We start from the raw sequence: 19,917 nt of genomic DNA on the forward strand, positions 1-19,917 counted from the left end.
AAGCGGCTGCCGACCCCAGCAGAGCTGTGCCGTGCCAAAGCCTCGTGGCCTCCAGAACTTACCTGCTTGGAAGATAATTTCTGCTTCTCTTGCTTCCAGTGGTTTATCTGGGGGGTTGGCTTCTTGGGAGGGAGAGGCTTCATTTTGCCTTTGTCCCGTAACCTGAAACAATACGGTCAAGTGTCACCCTGAGTTCCTCCTCTAATTGGGACCCCTGAGATTTTTCTCAGTCCAAAAGATAAAATGCCTTTTCTTACTCTGGCTCTTTCTAAGCCCATGAGAAATCATGCTAAAAAGGGATACTGCAACAGAATGTCCTATGGCTCAACATCTGTATACTTCTCTTTTTGTTTTAGCTTAAAACCTCAAGGAAATCTCAAAAACCTTCATATACTTAACAAAAATTGTGTCAAGATCGACTTCTGTTGACAGCACTAATCTGTTGTCCCAAACAGAAACCTCAGGTAGACGGGCCTCAGCTGACAGAGAAGAGACCGCCATCAGGACAGGAGGAAGCTCTTCAGAAGAGAAAAATCATGAAAGCCCGCACTGGAAGGCTCCTCCGAGGCCCCCTCTGCCAGTCCTGTTCCGGCCTCCATTTGGTCCAAGAGTGACTCTGCTGGTGTAGAGATACTTCACGCGGGACTGGAGCACACTAAGCATCCCTTTCATCCAAACAAAGAGGAAAAAGGGCGAAGCAAGACAAACCCCCTGAGCCGCCATCCTGCCTCTCACCTAATTTTGGGGCCTCGGTGTGAGGGGAGCACCAGGACCTTTCTTCGCTTCTTCCCATCAGACAGCTCCACGTGCTCCACTTCGGCCTTGGTCTGGAACCCTGTCCACGAGACAGATCCTGCCTTCTCCTTCTGCTCCACGGGTGCCTTGCTTTGTTGAGGCATGTGGCTCTGAGCTGTTTTCTGTTGCTGTTTTTTCCCAAGCTCTGGTGGTTCTTGCTGGGGCTGCTCACCAGTTGCCGACATGGATTTCACTTTTTGCTGTATAAGACAAGGGAATGGCATTTAGTTACTGGGTGAGGTTTATTTGCTGGAAATATTCAGAAGAGGAATGAGCTGGTGAGAGAAGGGGAATTCTTCCCCCAAATAGTTCGAGACTATAGGAAAGTGAATGCAAGTAGTTCACAGGCCCTGAAATAGTAACAGATGGTTACTGGGTGGGGGACACAAAACAACCATTTCCCTTTCCACATGCAGAAATAGGGGAAAAGTACAGGTATGTCCAAAACGCAAAAGCCAGTAGAAAATAGGCCAGTAGCATGGGACAATTACCAAAGGTGTAACAAATGTATAATGGGAATGAGAAGAAAGAAGAGAAATATTTGAAGTAATAAGAGCTAAGGATTTCCAAACTTAAGGACAGACACTAAACCACAGATCCAGGCCAAAAACCAAACAGGATATTAAAAAAAAAAGAAAAAAGTACACCTAGGCATATCATATCAAACAGCAGAAAATCAAAGAGAAAACCTTGAAAGAAGCCAGAGGTAGGGAAAATACATTACCTACAGAGGAACAAAGTTAAGATTACAATGGATTAAAAAAAAAAAAGATTACATTGGATTTCCCTTCAGAAACCATATAAGCAAGAAGAGAATAGAAGGAAATATTTAAAGTTTGGGGGAAAAAAATCACCAACTTAGAATGCTTTACCCGTGTAATTATCCTTCAAAAGTGAAGGAAAAACAGAAACTTTCTCAGACAAACAAAAATTAAAGAAATCTGGGAATTCCCTGGCAGTCCACGGTTAGGACTCAGTGCTCTCACTGCCAGGGGGCCCGGGTTCGAGCCCTCACTGGGGAACTAGGATCCCACAATACGCACAGTGAGGCCAAAAAAAAAAAAAACTTTAAAGAAATTTATCACTGGTAGACATGCCTTGCAAGAAATACTACATGAATGTATTAAGGGAAAAGAAATGACACGTCAGAAACTTGAATCCATATAGAGAAAGGAAAAACATTAGAGAAAAGATAACTGAAATGAAGATAAGGAAAAGATGCCATGAGAAGGAAGACAAAGTATGTTACAGATTGATTTTGCACTGAAGTGGGGGAAGAAAAAGAAGATTCATGTGAAATTAATGTAGTAATAACAATGTTATTTTGTCCTTTTCACCTCAGAAATCTAGACAGGCACACTGACACAACAAAGATCTATTATATGCCTCTTATGTGCCAGTCTCTAAGTGGTAAGGGTACAGATGGACAGAATGAAGTGTCTACCTTTTAGCACTCACAGTCCAGTGGAGAAAAGAGACATTCACAAAGTAAAAAACTAAAAAAAAGTTTAAGGAACTTCATGAAGTACAAGTAATAGTCTTATCTCTTGAGAGAGGTGGGGAAATGCTACTTGTGGAATATGAGTATGGAAACTGAGTAGAAGTATCCTTGAGTCAGGGGAGAGGAACACTTTTACACAGAGAGATCAGTATGTACATTAAGTGTAGGCAACAAATAAGGCCACCTGAATTTTTTTTAAGCCAGTAGCTACAGAATCATCTCTGACTTAGGCAGTAAATAATTCTATAACTACAATAATAAAGCTGCCTTGAATAATAACCAGAACTCAGGTTTTTCCAACCCAGGGCCATTGAATTAACCACTGATACTGCTCCTCTAAAAGTCATGCTCAGGGCTTCCCTGGCGGAGCAGTGGTTAAGAATCCACCTGCCAATGCAGGGGACACGGGTTCGAGCCCTGGTCTGGGAAGATCCCACATGCTGCGGACGAACTAAGCCTGTGCGCCACAATTACTGAGCCTGCACTCTAGAGCCCGCGAGCCACAACCACTGAGACCACATGCCACAACTACTGAAGCCCGCGCACCTAGAGCCTGTGCTCCACAACATAAGAAGCCACCACGATGAGAAGACCGCGCACTGCAAGAAAGAGTAGCCCCTGCCCGGCGCAACTAGAGAAAGCCCGTGTGCAGCAACGAAGACCCAACGCAGCAAAAATAAATAAATAAAAGTCATGCTCGTGATATACACCATAAAGACATCAAAGCTTGCAAATGTTTGGTATATACGCAAGTTAAGGTATAATATCAACGAGATCTGTAAGAGTTATGGTGTCAAGAATAACCTGGCCTTCTATGTCCTGCGGCAGGATGGGTAAGAGAGTGAGCAATGACTGTGTGCTGACTGTGTAGTATGCGAGACAACTTACACGCACTACCTCATTTAATCCTCATCAACCATGTAACATAGATGATGTTAATCCTATTTTTACAAACTAGAAACTGAAGCTGAGAGAGGTAATAACTTGCCAAGGAACTCAGAAAGGGGCAGAGCCTGAGTTTGAACATGAATATTCTTGTTCCCAAAGTCCCTGTTCTTTCCTCTATACTACACTAGATTAAAAACAGTACTAAAACTATCAGGCATCACACTTCTGGAGCCATCTAAGAAGAAAACAGAATTATGGAAGAAAGAGCTGAAATCTACAGGTAATGTAAAACTTAACCTTGGCTATTAATTTTGACACGTACCATCACCAAACACTGCAGTACAAGCACTGCTGATTGGTAATAACATCAGTCTGATTCTCCTCTCTCCTTCCTCCCCGTTCTGTGGAGCTAACACAAGCCAGGCCAGCAGAGGAGAGATGACCTGCAGAGTTCTAGGAAACTAAGAGTAAAGGGTAACAAAGAACCTAATGAGGAAGAGACCTACTTTAAGGGAGCAGAACCACAAACTGCACAAAACAGTTTAAATATGGCCCTAAAAAAAATATTGTTTTAACTGAACTGTATACTTAAAAATAGTAAAGTTTATGTGTATACTACTACAATTTAAAAAACAAAGACAGGGGCTTCCCTGGTGGCGCAGTTGGTTGAGAATCTGCCTGCCAATGAAGGGGACACGGGTTCGAGCCCTGGTCTGGGAAGATCCCACATGCCGCAGAGCAACTAGGCCTGTGAGCCACAACTACTGAGCCTGCGCGTCTGGAGCCTGTGCTCCGCAACAAGAGAGGCCGCAACAGTGAGAGGCCCGCGCACCGCGATGAAGAGTGGCCCCCACTCGCCACAACTAGAGAAAGCCCCAGCACAGAAACGAAGACCCAACACAGCCAAAAATAAATAAATAAAAATTAAAAACAAACAAACAAAAAAAAAACAAAGACAGAAAAAACATTTCAGTTCTGTACCAGGCTGCGCTGGATCCTCAGTTCCTTTATTTTAAGTTTCCTTCGATCTTCCAAAGAGAACTCCACTATTGGTCTCTGTGGCAGAAGGGGACAGAAAGTCATTCATTAGATTTCTTAATCTCTGCGTGCAATGAGCTGAGATATCGTCCCACCACTACCCTCTTTCTTGCAAGTCAGAGGATGCTACTCACTTCACTCTACTTAAATGCAAGGGGCCAGTTCTGCAAGCAGTCTATCCAGTTTAGTGTTCCTTCTAATCATCTTATCACCTGAATCACTGATCACTCCTCCAACGCCTTGCCACTCTTACCCACCATACAAACGTCAGAGGGTTTTCCGCAAATGGCCCTCAGAGGAACATGTTCCCCCCCAAAGGATGAGGCTCACCTTCTGAGGCCCAAAGATTTCTGGATTGTTGTTGATGTGGCGTAGGGCTGCCAGGGCATGCTCGTGCTCCTGGAACTCTGCAAAGGCATAGCCCAAGGACTGACCGTTAATTTTCCCATGAGCTCCTTTAAGGCCTCGCATTACCCGACACTACGAGTAGAACAAGAAAAAGAATCAGTAATTAGAGGATAAAGATCCTTAACAGCTTCAACAAGAAACCAGGTTATTGGAACAGTTTTCATATATATCACCATCACAAGAGTTTTACTGGAATAGCACTTACGAATGTCTGTTTTATTAGAATACACCTACAGAGAGCACAAAATGAGTTAAACAGATATTCTCTTGCTTTCTAAGAGCTTACAGACATCAACACAGACCTACAAATAAGCATGTAAATAAAATAAACTTCCCAAGGAAAAATTATAATAGCTAACTGTTGACATGACAATACACACAAGCTGAGAGGTACGTGGTACTTGAGGTTGTATAAGTTAGCACTGAGGCTAAAAAGCCATCTGTGGATCTCCTCACTGAAGAAACCACTCAGAAAGGAAATTACTGAAGAAGGGAAGGATAAGGGCCTGATGGCTTTAGATAAGAAAGACAATTCAGGTATGGGGAAGATCCTGCCCAACATATAGCCTCAGAAATACAGGAAGGAGCTTCAGCTGTCTTGGCTCAGAGCTCAGATCCTCTCTGGCACGATTTTTCCCTAAATCCTTAAGCTGTAATAGGCATCCTGGGGCACCGAGGGACAGTAGGATATTTGGGGAAAACTGACAGTTTACGTGCTTTTACTGCTGGAAGCTGTAGTTATCATGTAACAGAGAAGTCTAGGCATTGGGTACACATGGATGCTGCATTTGGTGTATGTCCGGTATCTACTCTGTGCCTAGAACTGTGCCACGTACTGTAGGATAATCAAGAAAAGCATAAAATGAGGCTCCTATCCTCAAGAGGCTTACTATCTTACTGAGACACGATATTTACACATACGAAAGAATTAAAAATTCAATATAATGCAAATATTGTAAAACACACATACATTTCTCTAAATGATGGCAGGTGTTAAATGTGCAGACTCTTACTAAGCATTGTGGATGTTAATGAGAAATTACACAACTCACCCTTATGCCAGTAATAGTTGAACAGTTACCAAGTTTTACCAAGAGTGGTGTCGGCTACGTGCTGACATGTTCACATCCTCTCCTGGAATTCCCTGAATACCAATACCTTACATTTTGAAGAGGATTTCCAGGAGTAGGAAAATAGTTTACGGTGATGAATCAGAGCAAAGCAGATTCATAATATTGGCTAGGTTACTTATTCAATAAACACTAATCAAGAGATGGCTATGTGCCAGGTATTATGCCAAGAACTGGGAACAATGAGATAACGCCCGCTCTCTAAGGGCTCAGCCTGGTGGGGAGGAATGACTGGCAGACCATCACAGGACATGTAGTAGTCAGTACTATGACACAGGTACACAGGGGTGTTGTGGGAGCAGAGGAGAGGTCTCTATGCACACAGAGCCTAACCAAGTCTTGGTGTGAATTCAGAGTCTGTCTAACACAACTGCTGAAGACCCGGGTGGCTCTCTATGCTCACCACAGGGCACTGAGGACTCTTACTACAGGGTAAGAGCCTACATGGTAGTGAAATGCCCTTCTAAAGAGCAAAGCACACTGATTATTTTCTCAGCAAGAAAATTAACCTTACAGCACCTGGTATAATGCTGAGAACACAGCAGGTATTCGATAAATGCTTGCTAAATTAATTCATGAGGGCAGAGACTTCCTCACATTCTACTGCAATTTGGTCAGATGTGAAAGGTAGTTCTTAGAAGAGGTAAAAAAAAAAATTTCAACCCCATAAAACCACAAAAATCACCAAACTCAGCCTTGTCTGCTGACTGTGTCCAAAAGAAAATCTGTCAGTCTGCCAGCACCACAGCCTGAACGAAATACTCGATCTGACCCAGGATGAGTACCTGAGTTCTGAGTGGGCAGGGCCAACTCTCACCTCCTTGATGTGCACCCCCTTCTCCCCTCTAGTGGCATTCAGCAGCAGCTTTCTGAGCTGTTTGTCATCCACGGCCTTTGGGAGATTGTGCAGGCACAGCCTGGTCCGGGAGACAAAGATATTCTGGTCCTTGAGTTTCTGATGCTTCAGCAGCTCAAACTGAAAGAACAATAAATTGTTAACAATACAATCCACCCTTTAAAAATACAGGCTCATAATTCTCCAACAGGAAAGAATGATGATGCCTATCCAATAACCACACATCTAGAAAAAAGGAGGGAAACCACCCACCCTGCAGCCTTATGATACTCAGCACAGGGAAAGAAAGGGTCAAGGAAGCAAGATGATGGTGGAGAGGTGATAAGATCATGGGCTCTCGAGTCAGACTGAATTAGAAATCCATCTCTAACTGGAGAAGCTACATAAAATTGTTTAAGCCTCAATAATTTCACCTACAGAGTAGAACTGTAAATCAAAATATAAGACCAATCTTTCAGTACTGATGTGAGGCTGCAATGAGGTAATACACATAAAATCCCAAGCTCAAACCCGGCCCAGAGCAAATAAAAAATAATACTGTAGTTAACATCTATGCCAAGCCCTTATCTACCCATCAACTCAAACTAATTACTTAGTCCTTCCAAAAGGAAATGGAATTTATTTAAGAATTCTGTTTTTTTTTGTTTTTTTTTTAATGTTGTATCTATTTTATTTATTTATTTTTGGCTGCATTGGGTTTTTGTTGCTGTGCGCAGGCTTTTCTCTAGTTGTGGCGAGTGGAGGCTACTCTTCGTTGCGGTGCGCGGGCTTCTCATTGAGGTGGCTTCTCTTGTTGCGGAGCACGGGCTCTAGGCACGCGGGCTCAGTAGTTGTGGCTCACAGGCTGTAGAGCACAGGCTCAGTAGTTGTGGTGCATGGGCTTAGTTGCTCCATGGCATGTGGGATCTTCCCAGACAAGGGCTTGAACCCGTGTCCTCTGCATTGGCAGGCAGATTCTTAGCCACTGCACCACCAGGGAAGCCCTATTTAAGAATTCTTGATAGAATATTGTCTCGTCTCAACTCTGCCACCTTGAGGCAAAGAAACGTCTCAACTCTGCCACCTTGAGGCAAAGAAACGTCTCAACTCTGCCACCTTGAGGCAAAGAAACGTCAATGGCCATAGAAACAAACTGCGTCTAGAGCCTCAACTATGCTACACAAAGCACTGGTCCCAGGGCAACCTGTCTCTAAAGTGAAAGGATGACATTCTTCTCCTGATTTGTTTGTTAAAATTAGCTCAGTAGAAGAAAGTTTGAAATTAAATTTTTTCTTTTATCAAGTCTCATTCCTGCTGCTTCTTGTTTGGTAAAGGTACTAACAAATCACAAAATAAACAAATACCCTGGAAATGAATATTAAAAGGGCTATTTGAAGGGGTTATCATGCTTAAATTGAACAGTCTAATTTTTCTCCTAGGAAAAACTGTGCCTGCTGTGACTTACAATGTGTATAATCTAGTGAGCTTTTTGCTAGAAAAATTCACTCTAAGGGAGAATTAAATGTGTCACTATCACATTGTGATCAGAAAAGGGCATACAATGCCCCCCAAATAACCATGATTTTCAGATGTTCACTACCAAAAAAAGTTGAGAACACTAGTCTAGAAACTGTACAGAGAAAAGACACGCTGCCTCTTGCTGTCACTATATTCTCATCTCTGTCCGTCATCTTCTGCACCTTCAGGTTCCATAGTTAATTGTTAATGATCATGCATCTTTACCATTCTAGGCTGCCTTAGCTTTTTGAAAGTAAGCTATACGGGCAAAAGTAAAAATTACCGGAACAAATATTACCGAGCAGCAAAGGAACTCAATAGCATCAGTTATCAGTGGAAATCCCATAACATAGAGTCTTCCTACTGGAGACACCACCCTCCCCCCATCAAAACAGACATCTTAACTCTCCCTTCCAAGACCCATATCTACACCTCCTTCCCTACTAACTCTAGCCACCCTGACCTTCCTTTCTTATGTTATTCTGCATTTATACTGACACCTAATTATATACAGCCCGAGCCTCTAGGGATCTACTCCATGATCCAGAAGCAAACTATGTGGCAAACGTTTACTGCTGAGCATTAGGAAAATAAAGAATAAGACCCAGTTCCTATAATGGCATATAATGCTGACATGATATTATGTATAATGCTGGCTTAGTTGCTGTTTCACCTGTGTGCTTGTTTTCTAACAACAGTGTAAGCAGCACCTGTGACCGATACTTGCTTGGCTCTTTGATGAGCATCTCTAGCATTCAATTATTATTATTTATGGATTTTATTAAGTCATGCAGAACATGAAGACTGGTGCCTAATCTACTCACTCGTTCTCTTTTGGCCATATCAGCAGCACTCACACCCTCTGCAGCCTTCGTCCCAGCACGAATCACTGCAGAAAGAGGGAAAAAGGCCAAGACATCAGCAAGGGAATTTTCACTGAGCAATAAGAGGAATGTGATTTGAATGATGCAAGCTCTCTGTACAGGGCCCAGAGGACTATGCTGGCCAGGACATAGTGGCATCTGGGTAGGTCCAGAAATAGGCTACAGGGCTAAGTTCTTGTCTATGAGCTGCTCTCAAGGACTAAAACTCTGAACATTTTGTGATTTTGTTCCTCTCCTTCCTTTCCCTCAAAGAGTTTCATGTACATGCCCAAAGTCAGATGGAAAGGCCTAGAGGAAATTCTGGAAATAAGTACATTTTAGGCATCTAGAATGCAAAAATGCTCTACCTATAACCTGTCCTTGGAATTTCAATGCGCATGTATTTGGGAGCCATTACTAAGCAGTGAGATAAGCCAACCTAGAAAACAGCTACATCGTAACACAGGGCCTAGTCTCAAAGGCTAATGGTCTCCCATTTGCTAGTCCAGGCTGTGCAGCTGTGCAGCAGGTGGCAATATTGTGTGACCTAGAGGAAAGGATTCTCTTTTGTCTTAATTAAAGCTAATTCCTGATTATCTTTCTCACATTAAGGGAAAGGTACTCAGTGCATATTGAAAACCCATGAGTAATCCAAAAGAGTAATTTTCGTCATAATTTTCAACTTCTTCAGAAAACCTATCAGGAATGATGACAAAAGGCAAAGGTAATTTGAGTTTTTCCTCCCTCTTTGCCCTGCTAATCCTCTGACGAAAAGGTCTAAAGGCAAGCAGGCAGAAAGGAGAACGGGACTCGTTAATCCATGAACTGGGTGAAGCCTTCCTAACAGAAAGCCATATCTACTAAAGTGGATTAACAATATATCACTGTTAAAGAGGACATAGGGTTTTTAATTTGAAACATGCCCCAAACATACTATTGCCAGGTCACTGTCACAGCAAGGGGCCAGCTACTCAGAAGCCTGGTTCCCATCTCCCTGCCACCACTCACAGCCTTCTCGGGCCAGATAGAGGTTCCGGGTCCCAGTCGGCTTCTTCACCTTCTTTGTCCGGAGCTTTGCAGCCTCATCACGGGTCACTGCCAAGTCAACCTTAAGCTGCCGGCCATCCAGTTTAAGCCCACCACTCTGTAACAGATTGCAACCTCTCTTAAAATTCATGACGAGTAGAAACTAAGCACCTGACAAGGAACACCAAGGAAAGGGAAAACAGCAAACCCCAATTATACTGTGGAACCCAACCCCCAGGATGTTTTAGCCCAGCTGGTTGCAAGTAGATCACTGAGCCTAACAGTATCTAGCACAGCTGTGCAAAGGCCACATGTTCGTTTGTTTTAAGGGAGCTGATTAGTCCCAAAGTAGGCCCAAATTGAGGAAAATGATCTGTAAACTGGCAAATTTTTAGTGTTCTAAAGAAAGCTAATGAAATGGTAGTATTAACTCTACTCAGGAGAATTTAAGAGACAATGGCAATACAGAGTAACTTATCTCAAAACAATTTATACTTGGTTATAGAAATCACAGAAAAATTCTCAATCACCCACACTTTCTCTCTCAAACATTTACTCCACTTCACAGATGGCCTTAATCCCTTCTTGTCCCAGTGTTTCATGTCATCAGCCTAGGATAGAGACTGACATACAGAGAGTGAACCGTAAATAGATTATTATACCTGTAAAGTAAGAATGATTGTACTTACCTTATACACACCTACAGGGCTGATGTGAGGATTAAGTGATGCATGTAAAGCTCAGTGCCTAACACACACTACGTGCTCAACAAGTGTTCGCTTTATTATTATTATACCACTGACGATAATAATAATAAGGCTTTGTGCTAACAACAGATGTTGCCCCTGGGAGCCACTACTGCCTAAGTTACAGAGTAAAGGAAATGTCTTCCTTACCTCGGTCTCTGGAGAAGCAGCTTCAAGGCATTTCTGAGCCGCTTCTTGAGTCATGAACTGGGCAAATGCACAACCTGCACAGAGAGAAAAAACTAAGTAGATCCCAAACACCCATGGCCCACCAGGAACCCAAAGACAACAATACAAATGGTGGCAGCCTGACACAAAGTGGGGGGGTAGCAGCATCCTTTCGTTTAGTACTATGAGACTTAACTAAGAAGCACTGTGTCAGGCACTGGAGGTTCAAAGACAGGTAAGATAGCACACTTGCTCACAATGAACTTTTATTATTACTTCCTTCATCTTTTCTAAGGCTTCTTAGAAACTAGTCTCACCATTCCACTCCTTAATAAGAAATATCCACAAGAAATCTAGAGAAATTCCAGCCTAACATTTAATTCAGTATCACTCTCTGTGTGCCTATCAGAGGACTAAAAGAATGAGGCAGCAACAACTTAACCCTGAAATTAAATTACAGATCTCACTGTCATCACAGTCACTGGGAGGCATTATATAAGGACAGATCTAGCTCTTAGAGTAAAAGTCCCTGGCCTCTAGCCCATGAATACAGTTGTGAACCAGAAAGCCGTGAGCTCAACTCTTTTTTGTCTTGTTTTGTTTTCATGAATTCAACTCGACTCATGCTGTAGAATTTCCACACCTTTCACTGGTTAGAGGCAGGGCCAATCAACCCATCCTAATTTTCTGCTCTTGATAAAAAGCAGCTTATGTAAGAAAAAAAAGTTCACCTTACAGTAAACATACATACACAAAATTTAAGTTCCATAATATTTTGTTAGTATTCCTTTAAACTTTAATTATTCCCTCATATATGAAAATAATGCCATATTTCCTGGAGCTACTGGAGCACTGATCTTTTGCCCCTCTAAGAATGAATGGCAGCAGACTAACTGAAAGGACACCTGTGGCAGGCCAACCCAAGGGTCGCCATCTAGTGAGGTCTTCCCTGCTTCCTCCAGGCAGAGCCAAGTGCCCCCCACCAACCCCCGCCGGTCCTCCACTCTCATCTCTATTACAGCACTGGTCAGGTGGCATCTTCCCCAAAAGACCTGAAGGTCTCTGGAAGAGGGGCCATGTTTCTTGGCTATTTCTACATTTGTAGCACCTACCATAATGTTCAGCATTAGTAGATACTCAATAGGAAGAAACAAGTAATATAGAAAGAAATATGGGGGGGAAAATGTTTCTAACAGGCAGATTAGCCTGTTTGTCCAATATGAAGAAAATAGGATGAGTTCTTCTCTCTGAATGGGTAAGAATTTTACCATTGGAATTTCCAGGGTAACTACTGGGTTAAATCCTACCACCTTCCTAAAAGTCTTCAGACAATACTTAGCCCTTCCAGGCAGTGAAATAGCATGCTGACAGGGATGAGGTATAGGAGGAGGTTGTGTGAGGAGGCAGAAAAAGTGCCAGAAAATTTTAATATGAGCTCAGGAAAGACAATGCATTATGAAAAAAAAATAATGGAAACTATGCCTATTAAGACCATTAACTCTCAGCTAACATTAACAGACCAAGAAAGAGACTGAGCAAGTCAACTACAGACTCCGTTCTGAAAATGTCAACCCAATACACTACTGCACCCAGAAAGAGACAAAAGAGATCATCAAAGTCAAGCAATATCCTACAGTACTTGTAACATTTTATGCAATACTAGTTGCCCATTTTCAGAAAAATATACTAGAAATGGAGAAGGTCCAAGAAGCACAATTGAATATCAGAGCTGAACGCACGTTAACTGATTAGTTGAACCCACTTGTTTTACAGATAAGAAACTGAAGCCCACAGTGGTTAAATGATTGCCAAAAATCACCCAGCCGGTCTATGGTTTAGCTGGGATTAGATCCCTCATCTCCAGGAAGCAGTTCAGTTTTCTTTCCATTATACTACCTCATTTACATCTTTCATAGCTGAGTAAAAACCAAAAATGATCAAGTTTCATCAAACTGGAAAATAAGAAGGTTCAGAATGGAGGCAATTAATCCATAGGTAGGCTCCAGAGAGCCCCAAAACACTCAGAAATGGCATTTTTCTGAGGACAGGGTTCAGAGTTTTTGCTAGATCTCAAAGGAATCAAGAACCAGAATGAATTAAGAATTCACTGCTTTAGTAGAACGACTGCAGTTGATAAAATCAAAGATTATGAACGGGTTGAAAAGGTGCTTATCTAACAACAGTATATTAGAATGAGGAGCGGTCAATCTTTAAGCTCAAAAGAAATAGCTTTAGGGGGGGAAAAAAAAAAAACTAAGGCAGCACTCCTGCTACATAGTTTTCCTTCTGACTGTTGCCACTGCAACAAAGTTTCTGTCAGCTTCCATCTCTAACAAAAGCAACTGAAAAATATCCCAGCAATTTCAAGCAATGTGGAATGATTAATACCCATGAGATGCTATCACATCTGAAATTCAAAGAACAACAAATGAAATTCATTACCCTAAAGTAAATAAGCAAGAGCTTAAAAAGCTGAGACAAAATTATGGCCGGCAGCACCATTACAGATGCTGAGCTTGACAACATGGAAGACAACCTCAGAATGTCCTTGGTGCTTCTATGGATCACAGAAACCTGGATAATCGTGGACCCCCCAGGGTGGCACACACTATGCTCTCATGTAGCCTAGTCAGTGCCCATGGCAGTGGTCTCAACCCTTTTGGGCCTGACCAGCTGACAGCAAATACCTTTAGAATGCTCTGTGTCTGGATGCAAGACAATGCGGACATATTTAAGATCTCCAAACTGCTGGAGGAGCTCTCCAAGGTCTTCTTCCTCTGAGTCAAAGGACAGGTTTCTATGGAGGACAATCAGGTCACAAGAAAGGTCAATTACAAAAGTGAGATCCTACATTCCAGTACAAGGTGAGTGAGTTAGACATCAACTGGAGTGGTTCTCTTGCTCATAACCACCCTTCCCAGGGACAGCACCAGGGGGTGGCTCCCACTAGCCAGGCCTCCAGTGTATGACTCTGCCTATAGGCTGTAACCGACTGACCTTCCTATTAATCAAATTCTCCTTCCCAGGAATATAAAACGTGAACAGACATATACAAAGACCAGAAGTTTTGGATACAGATTCACTTCAAAACAGCAGTGTCCCACTTGAGGGAAGCTTATGGGGAGCTGAAAATGTTCTGTATCTTGATCAGAGTGATGGTTACACGGATATACATATAGCCATGTATAAAGGTATATGTATATAGATGGTTATATACATGAAAAATGTCACTGATTGTACACTTACATTAAACACACTTTACAGAATACACGTTATACCTTAACGAGGGATAGAAAAAAGGATGGGCGTCTTCAGAGAAAAGACCACATAGCCTTCTGCAGCCAGGGTCCCAGAACCACCCAGATTTTCATCCCCTTCTTGAGGTCTGCTCTTTGACAACTTTTATTCCGTGAGCCACCCTAATGTTCATCCAACATACCAGCCTTTTCACTTAAACTGGCGAAACTTAGTTTCCCTTACTACAACCAAAAGACTCACAGACAGCTAATGAAAAGTCAAATGTCTCTCAATGTCTCCTCTGTACTCCTATGAAATCCAGGCTTCAGTTAAAATTTTACAGAAGTCAGAAAATCCTTCAAAATAATAACTCAAAACCAAACATGGTAAAGTTTACTAGCTAAGTGCAAAAAAAAAAAACCTACTATTTCTCTCGATGGGATTAGAAAATGTTGGAAGGAGATTTTGTTCTACTAAATTTCAACACAGTGTAAAGATTCCTCTTTTCCCAGCTATGCACAGCCTTTCAGGGGTAAGAAAAACAGTCCTAAATAAATATCTACAATTTTACTTCTCTTATGCTAGTTAACAACCCCATAAATAGCTCTATCTTATGGAATAACCAAGATAAAAGAGATGTTCTGGAATAAGACATATCCTAGCTACATTATTTCTTCTAATTTGCCTCATCGTGGACATAGTTTTCTCTCTTCCATCCTTTACTTTCCTAAGTTCTTTTTTAATTAAAAGATGTATAAGGAATGGTATCCTTGGTATTGAGGTCACAGGCTTCTAAGTGTGACATTCCTTCTTTCCTGTTACACAGAATCCTCTACAAATACAAAATTATATGGAAATTACAAATAACACATTAAAAAAAACATGGAAAGACATGCTATAAAGAAAGAAAATGGGACATATATACACTAATATGTATAAAATGGATAACTAATAAGAACCTGCTATATAAAAAAATTAAATTCAAAAATTAAAAAAAAAGAAAGAAAGAAAGAAAATGGGCTACAGCACAGCATGTATAGGCTAAAATCATCTTTGTAAATATTTATGATGTTATGAACATGTGTGTGGGTGCTCCCCAAGCAGTGATTAAGGTTAACTTTTTGCTTATTCATTTCCTATATTTCCCACAATAAACATAAATTACTTGTATAATGAAAACAATCTTAAAAGACTATACAAGAGAATAAAATAGACATCTTTAAAATAAGACCCAAATGGCCCTAGCACAATGGTACTTAAGAAAGGATGAGAAGGCATGCTTGAGGTATGCCGAAGATATCCCAACCTCCTGAAAACACCAACCTACTGCAGTCAGTAGGACTAAAGCAGCAATGGCAACATTATACAACACCTATCTCCCTCCCTCAGTTTTCCAGGAAACAGATGGGATGCCTCACTATACTCTGGACATGACTGTAGAGGATAAGTTAAGCATGAAGAGAGAATTCGTTTGGGGTAAGTGGTATCACCCCTCCCCAGCACTCACCCTAAAACAAAGGCCAGAAGCAAGATGGTTCTAATAGTTGAAAAACTGATTTGTTCCAAATGATCCCACCCCAATTACAAAGAATGAAATCTAAATGAGGACAAGATATAAAAACCCCTGCTATTTATCTTCTGTGTATAGTTCTGATTCTCCTACACATTTCTCATTGTGTGCTATGTTCCTAGGCAGATGTGCTAATGGTCTTCGATACATCTAACTTTTTGGCCTAGCTAACAGAATTAGTGCAAAAAGAAGACAAACAAAGAAAGGAAAGAAGGGAGGGAGGAAGAAGGGAAGAAAAGAAACCTATGAAGGCAACACAAACAGCAGTTCTCAAGATAGAAAGTCATACCTGATAAAGACAGTTTTCCCTTCATTTACATCAGAGGGTAATTTCCTCTTCTTTTTCTTCTTTTTCGAGACTTGTATATCCAAAGTAAAAAGAAAAACAACAAACTGAAAAAGACTAGTACAAGCCTTACAACAAAGGCTTTTAAATATATAAAGATCTTACATAAATTAAGAACTCCAATTAAAAATGAACAAAGGATATGCAACTAAAATATATGAAGATGCTCAAATGCACTCATAATTAAAGAAAAACACAGCACAAGAAATGAGATACTATTTATCACCAACAGATTGGCAAACAACAAAAAAGACAGATGAAATCCATTGTGGTAAGGGTGTGGGGAAAAAGAGAGATTCCCATATACTGTTGTGACAGTGTAAGCTTTCTGGAAATACAAAATGTAAACATTTGAGGAGAAAAAAATATATATCTACATTCGCATACACAAATATACATTATATTCTACGTAAGTGCATATACATTCATGTTTTTGCTTATAAAAGCATTAACTATCCTTAGATACACAAGAAACACTGGTTGTCTCTGGGGAGGGGCCCTAAGTGGCTGCGGATTTGGGTTTAAGGGAGACTCATTGATTTTAAGAATAGACATAGGGGCTTCCCTGGTGGCGCAGTGGTTGAGAGTCCGCCTGCTGATGCAGGGGACACGGGTTCGTGCCCCGGTCCGGGAAGATCCCACATGCTGCGGAGCAGCTGGGCCCGTGAGCCATGGCCACTGAGCCTGCGCGTCCGGAGCCTGTGCTCCGCAACAGGAGAGGCCACAACAGCGAGAGGCCCGCGTATCGCAAAAAAAAAAAAAAAAGAATAGACATATATGCTTATATATACACGGAAAATTTCTGGAAGGACACAAAAGAAATAACAGAGATTACTTTGGGGGACTATTGGGAGGAATGGTGAGGAACTTTTGAAGATCTTACATAAATTAAGATCTTACATAAATTTCTATATCATACCCTTCTGCACTATTTATATTTTTTGTACTGTATTCTTAATTAATTTTCTGTCATTATTATCCATCAGTCTTATAATTTTTTCAAGTGAAAGAATGGTAAGAGATAGCTGAATCTGGTTGTAGAATGCAAGGTCTCTCAGTTCCTTCAGAATAAAAGCTTCTTTGCTTCTAAGGTGTCTTACTATTCTCTCCTCACAGAAAAGGCTTATTTCCTCAGATTTCTCATATGGTCAAATCAACATGCCAGACTTACAGAAAAGGGAGAAGGGAGACCTGATAAGTGAATAAAAACCTCCACCCAGACAAACTAAAGGACCACTTACTGACTACTCCTCATTCTGTAATGACCTGCCTCCCTCAATAAACTAGTTGAGTTTAAACCCAACCTTCTTGATAAAAGTAGCAATATGGTTTGGTTACAGTTTTACAAAATGCCCCAGGAGGTCCTTTATCCCCATTTCAGTTCAAAATTGTTGTTTATACTCCACCACTGCCACAGAACAGTAACAATGATAATACTAGTAGTACAAGGCATTTAGTCACACAAATAATTTAATCTTCACAAAAACCTTATGTGGTTATTATCTCCATTTTATAGATGAAGAAACTGAGGTATAAAGAGGTTAAGTAACTTGCCCCAAAGTCATACCTTAAGAAAGGAGCAGAGACAGGATTTGAAACCCTCTGCCAAACAAGCTATTATTGTGATCTCTAGGAAATGTGGCGTTTTATTTTCTTTTAACTCCTGTTCACCCAGTGTCTAGCACTGCAGGCACTCTGAATATTTGTTGTCTGAATAAACGAAGGTGTAGTAATAGTAAAAAAAAAAAAGTACATTTTTCTCTCATGACAGGTTTAAATATCACTGTCACACGAAGCATCTATTGCAACCTTTCCAAAGAGCAAACACATGGGCATTTACATACACCATGGGAAGGGTGTGCACAGAAGTGTTCATCCATCAGGTCCAAATTGGTTCATCTACATTTTTAAAAAACTCTGATGAAAGTGCAGAAGTGTTTTTGTTGGTCTTTGCTTGTTTTCTTGCCAATCCTTTGTGACTGAAAGTAGTGGAACCAGATCAAAAGCTCCTAGAGAACAAGGATTTATTTTTTCTGTTCAGCCCAAAGTTTAACATTAGTAGGTGTTCAATAAATGTTTCTTTTTAAGTGAATGATGAGGAAAGGAGACTTGATTTGCTCAACTGAATGGAGTAGTGGAATGCTCAGACTGCCTCCGCCTCCCTCCCAGTGACCACTAAAGGCAGAAGATTTTATCAGCAGCCAAGTTACATCTAACTTAATGAGACTCACACATTTTTTAGAAGATTGTTGGTGGAGGGGGTGGGGGGAGGGGGGCACATACAAATAAGATTAGTAGCAACAAAGGCAACTAATACTGTTGGGAAGGTACTCTCCGCAATGTCAGGAGATGGGGACCTCTAACATCCAATCACAGATGAAGTAATATGGAAACTAGAGGCAAGGACTTCACCAGAACCAGACGATTAAAAATGAAAAAGCCAGGACCCACATGATTTGACTCCTAAGCCCATGATAAAAGGCAGAAAAGACTGCTTAAAAGAACTGAGCTTTTCCAGATAAGAAATTCTGAGTTCAGTAGTTTGTTACTATCGTAATGGATTATTTTATTGTTATTGTCAGTCTTCATCCTGGAAGGTGCCAGTGATTCAAGTACCTCTGATTCTGAGTAGAATATACTAAGCTGATGTTCTAGGGTTTGCTAACACTGCAGACACGCTTAAAATAATACCTCTAATCAATGAGGGGAAAAAAACACCATCTTTGGGCTTTCAAATCTACTCCGTATTATCTGTTGTTTACAGACAACAGCATGGATGGAAAAATACAAGTGTTTCCCTTCCTGAGTTTGTTACATTTAATAAAATGTAATTTTAGTACAAAAGTAAATAAATTAAATTAAATTAATTAAATAGAACCCATTTTGGTGGTAGGATGCAATATCCTGTTTATCCAGTTATTCATTCAATTTGGGTAATTGAGAGAGACAGAGGCAGTGCCTCAGCATTAAGCTAGGTTTTAAATTCCCAAAGAATCTTAATCCTCAAACACTATTCCAAACTCATTAAAAAAAAAACAAAAAACCTTTATAAGAAAGGAATATAGGGGCTTCCCTGGTGGAGTAGTGGTTAAGAATTCGCCTGCCAATGCAGGGGTCCCGGGTTCGAGCCCTGACCCGGGAAGATCCCACCTGCCGCGAAGCAACTAAGCCCGTGCGCCACAACTACTGAGCCTGAGCTCTAGAGCCCGCGAGCCACAACTCCTGAGCCCACGTGCCACAACTACTGAAGCCTGTGCGCCTAGAGCCCGTGCTCCACAACAAGAGAAGCCACCGCAATGAGAAGCTTGCGCACCGCAACGAAGAGTAGCCCCCGCTCACGGTAACTAGAGAAAACCCACCTGCAGCAACGAAGACCCAACGCAGCCAAAAATAAATAAATAAATAAATAAATTTATTAAAGAAAAAAAAAGGAATATAAAGGTTTCATTTTCAGCATTTAAACATAAATTTGACAGGACACCTTAGGGTCCTATTTAAAAAGAGGACTGAGCTGAACTGATGCACATTTCTCGGTGACTTATTTTAAATTTAAGGCAAACCTTCCTCCTCTTGCTCTTCAGTGTTGGTATCACTCTGACCCAGGTCCTCTCCACCATCGATCCTGTCTCTTTCCTCCAGGTCGCTGTTGTCATCAGAATGCTCCTCTTCACTGCTTTCTGCAGGTGCTGCCCTCTTGACTGCTCTGCAATGGCACAGATCAGAACTAAGGTTCTGGGATGAGAGAGGGGCCTGCCTCTCCAACTTCACTGCACATGTCAATTCTGCAATGACGGGGGCAGGGAAAGATATCATTTTCCTCTCACGGACAACCCTGAATCTTCCTCTGT

General features: G+C 41.3%; 1 protein-coding gene across 2 annotated transcripts in view; it reads right to left on the minus strand.

Annotated features, from left to right (window-relative positions):
- The window catches only part of RBM28 (RNA binding motif protein 28), a 32,829-nt gene that overhangs the window by 5,620 nt on the left and 7,292 nt on the right, over nucleotides 1-19,917 (minus strand). For both annotated transcript variants that reach the window (XM_060020833.1, XM_060020834.1), the window contains exons 8-18: nucleotides 19,630-19,772; nucleotides 16,013-16,082; nucleotides 13,604-13,713; nucleotides 10,899-10,972; nucleotides 9,985-10,120; nucleotides 8,938-9,002; nucleotides 6,578-6,736; nucleotides 4,553-4,702; nucleotides 4,166-4,240; nucleotides 736-995; nucleotides 63-162 (exon numbers count right to left, since the gene is read on the minus strand). In XM_060020833.1, the coding sequence (XP_059876816.1) occupies nucleotides 63-162; nucleotides 736-995; nucleotides 4,166-4,240; nucleotides 4,553-4,702; nucleotides 6,578-6,736; nucleotides 8,938-9,002; nucleotides 9,985-10,120; nucleotides 10,899-10,972; nucleotides 13,604-13,713; nucleotides 16,013-16,082; nucleotides 19,630-19,772 (1,342 nt within the window). The remainder of the gene's footprint in view (nucleotides 1-62; nucleotides 163-735; nucleotides 996-4,165; nucleotides 4,241-4,552; nucleotides 4,703-6,577; nucleotides 6,737-8,937; nucleotides 9,003-9,984; nucleotides 10,121-10,898; nucleotides 10,973-13,603; nucleotides 13,714-16,012; nucleotides 16,083-19,629; nucleotides 19,773-19,917) is intronic.

The sequence above is a fragment of the Delphinus delphis genome, chromosome 9, assembly GCF_949987515.2.
Source record: "Delphinus delphis chromosome 9, mDelDel1.2, whole genome shotgun sequence".
Lineage (NCBI taxonomy): Eukaryota > Metazoa > Chordata > Mammalia > Artiodactyla > Delphinidae > Delphinus > Delphinus delphis.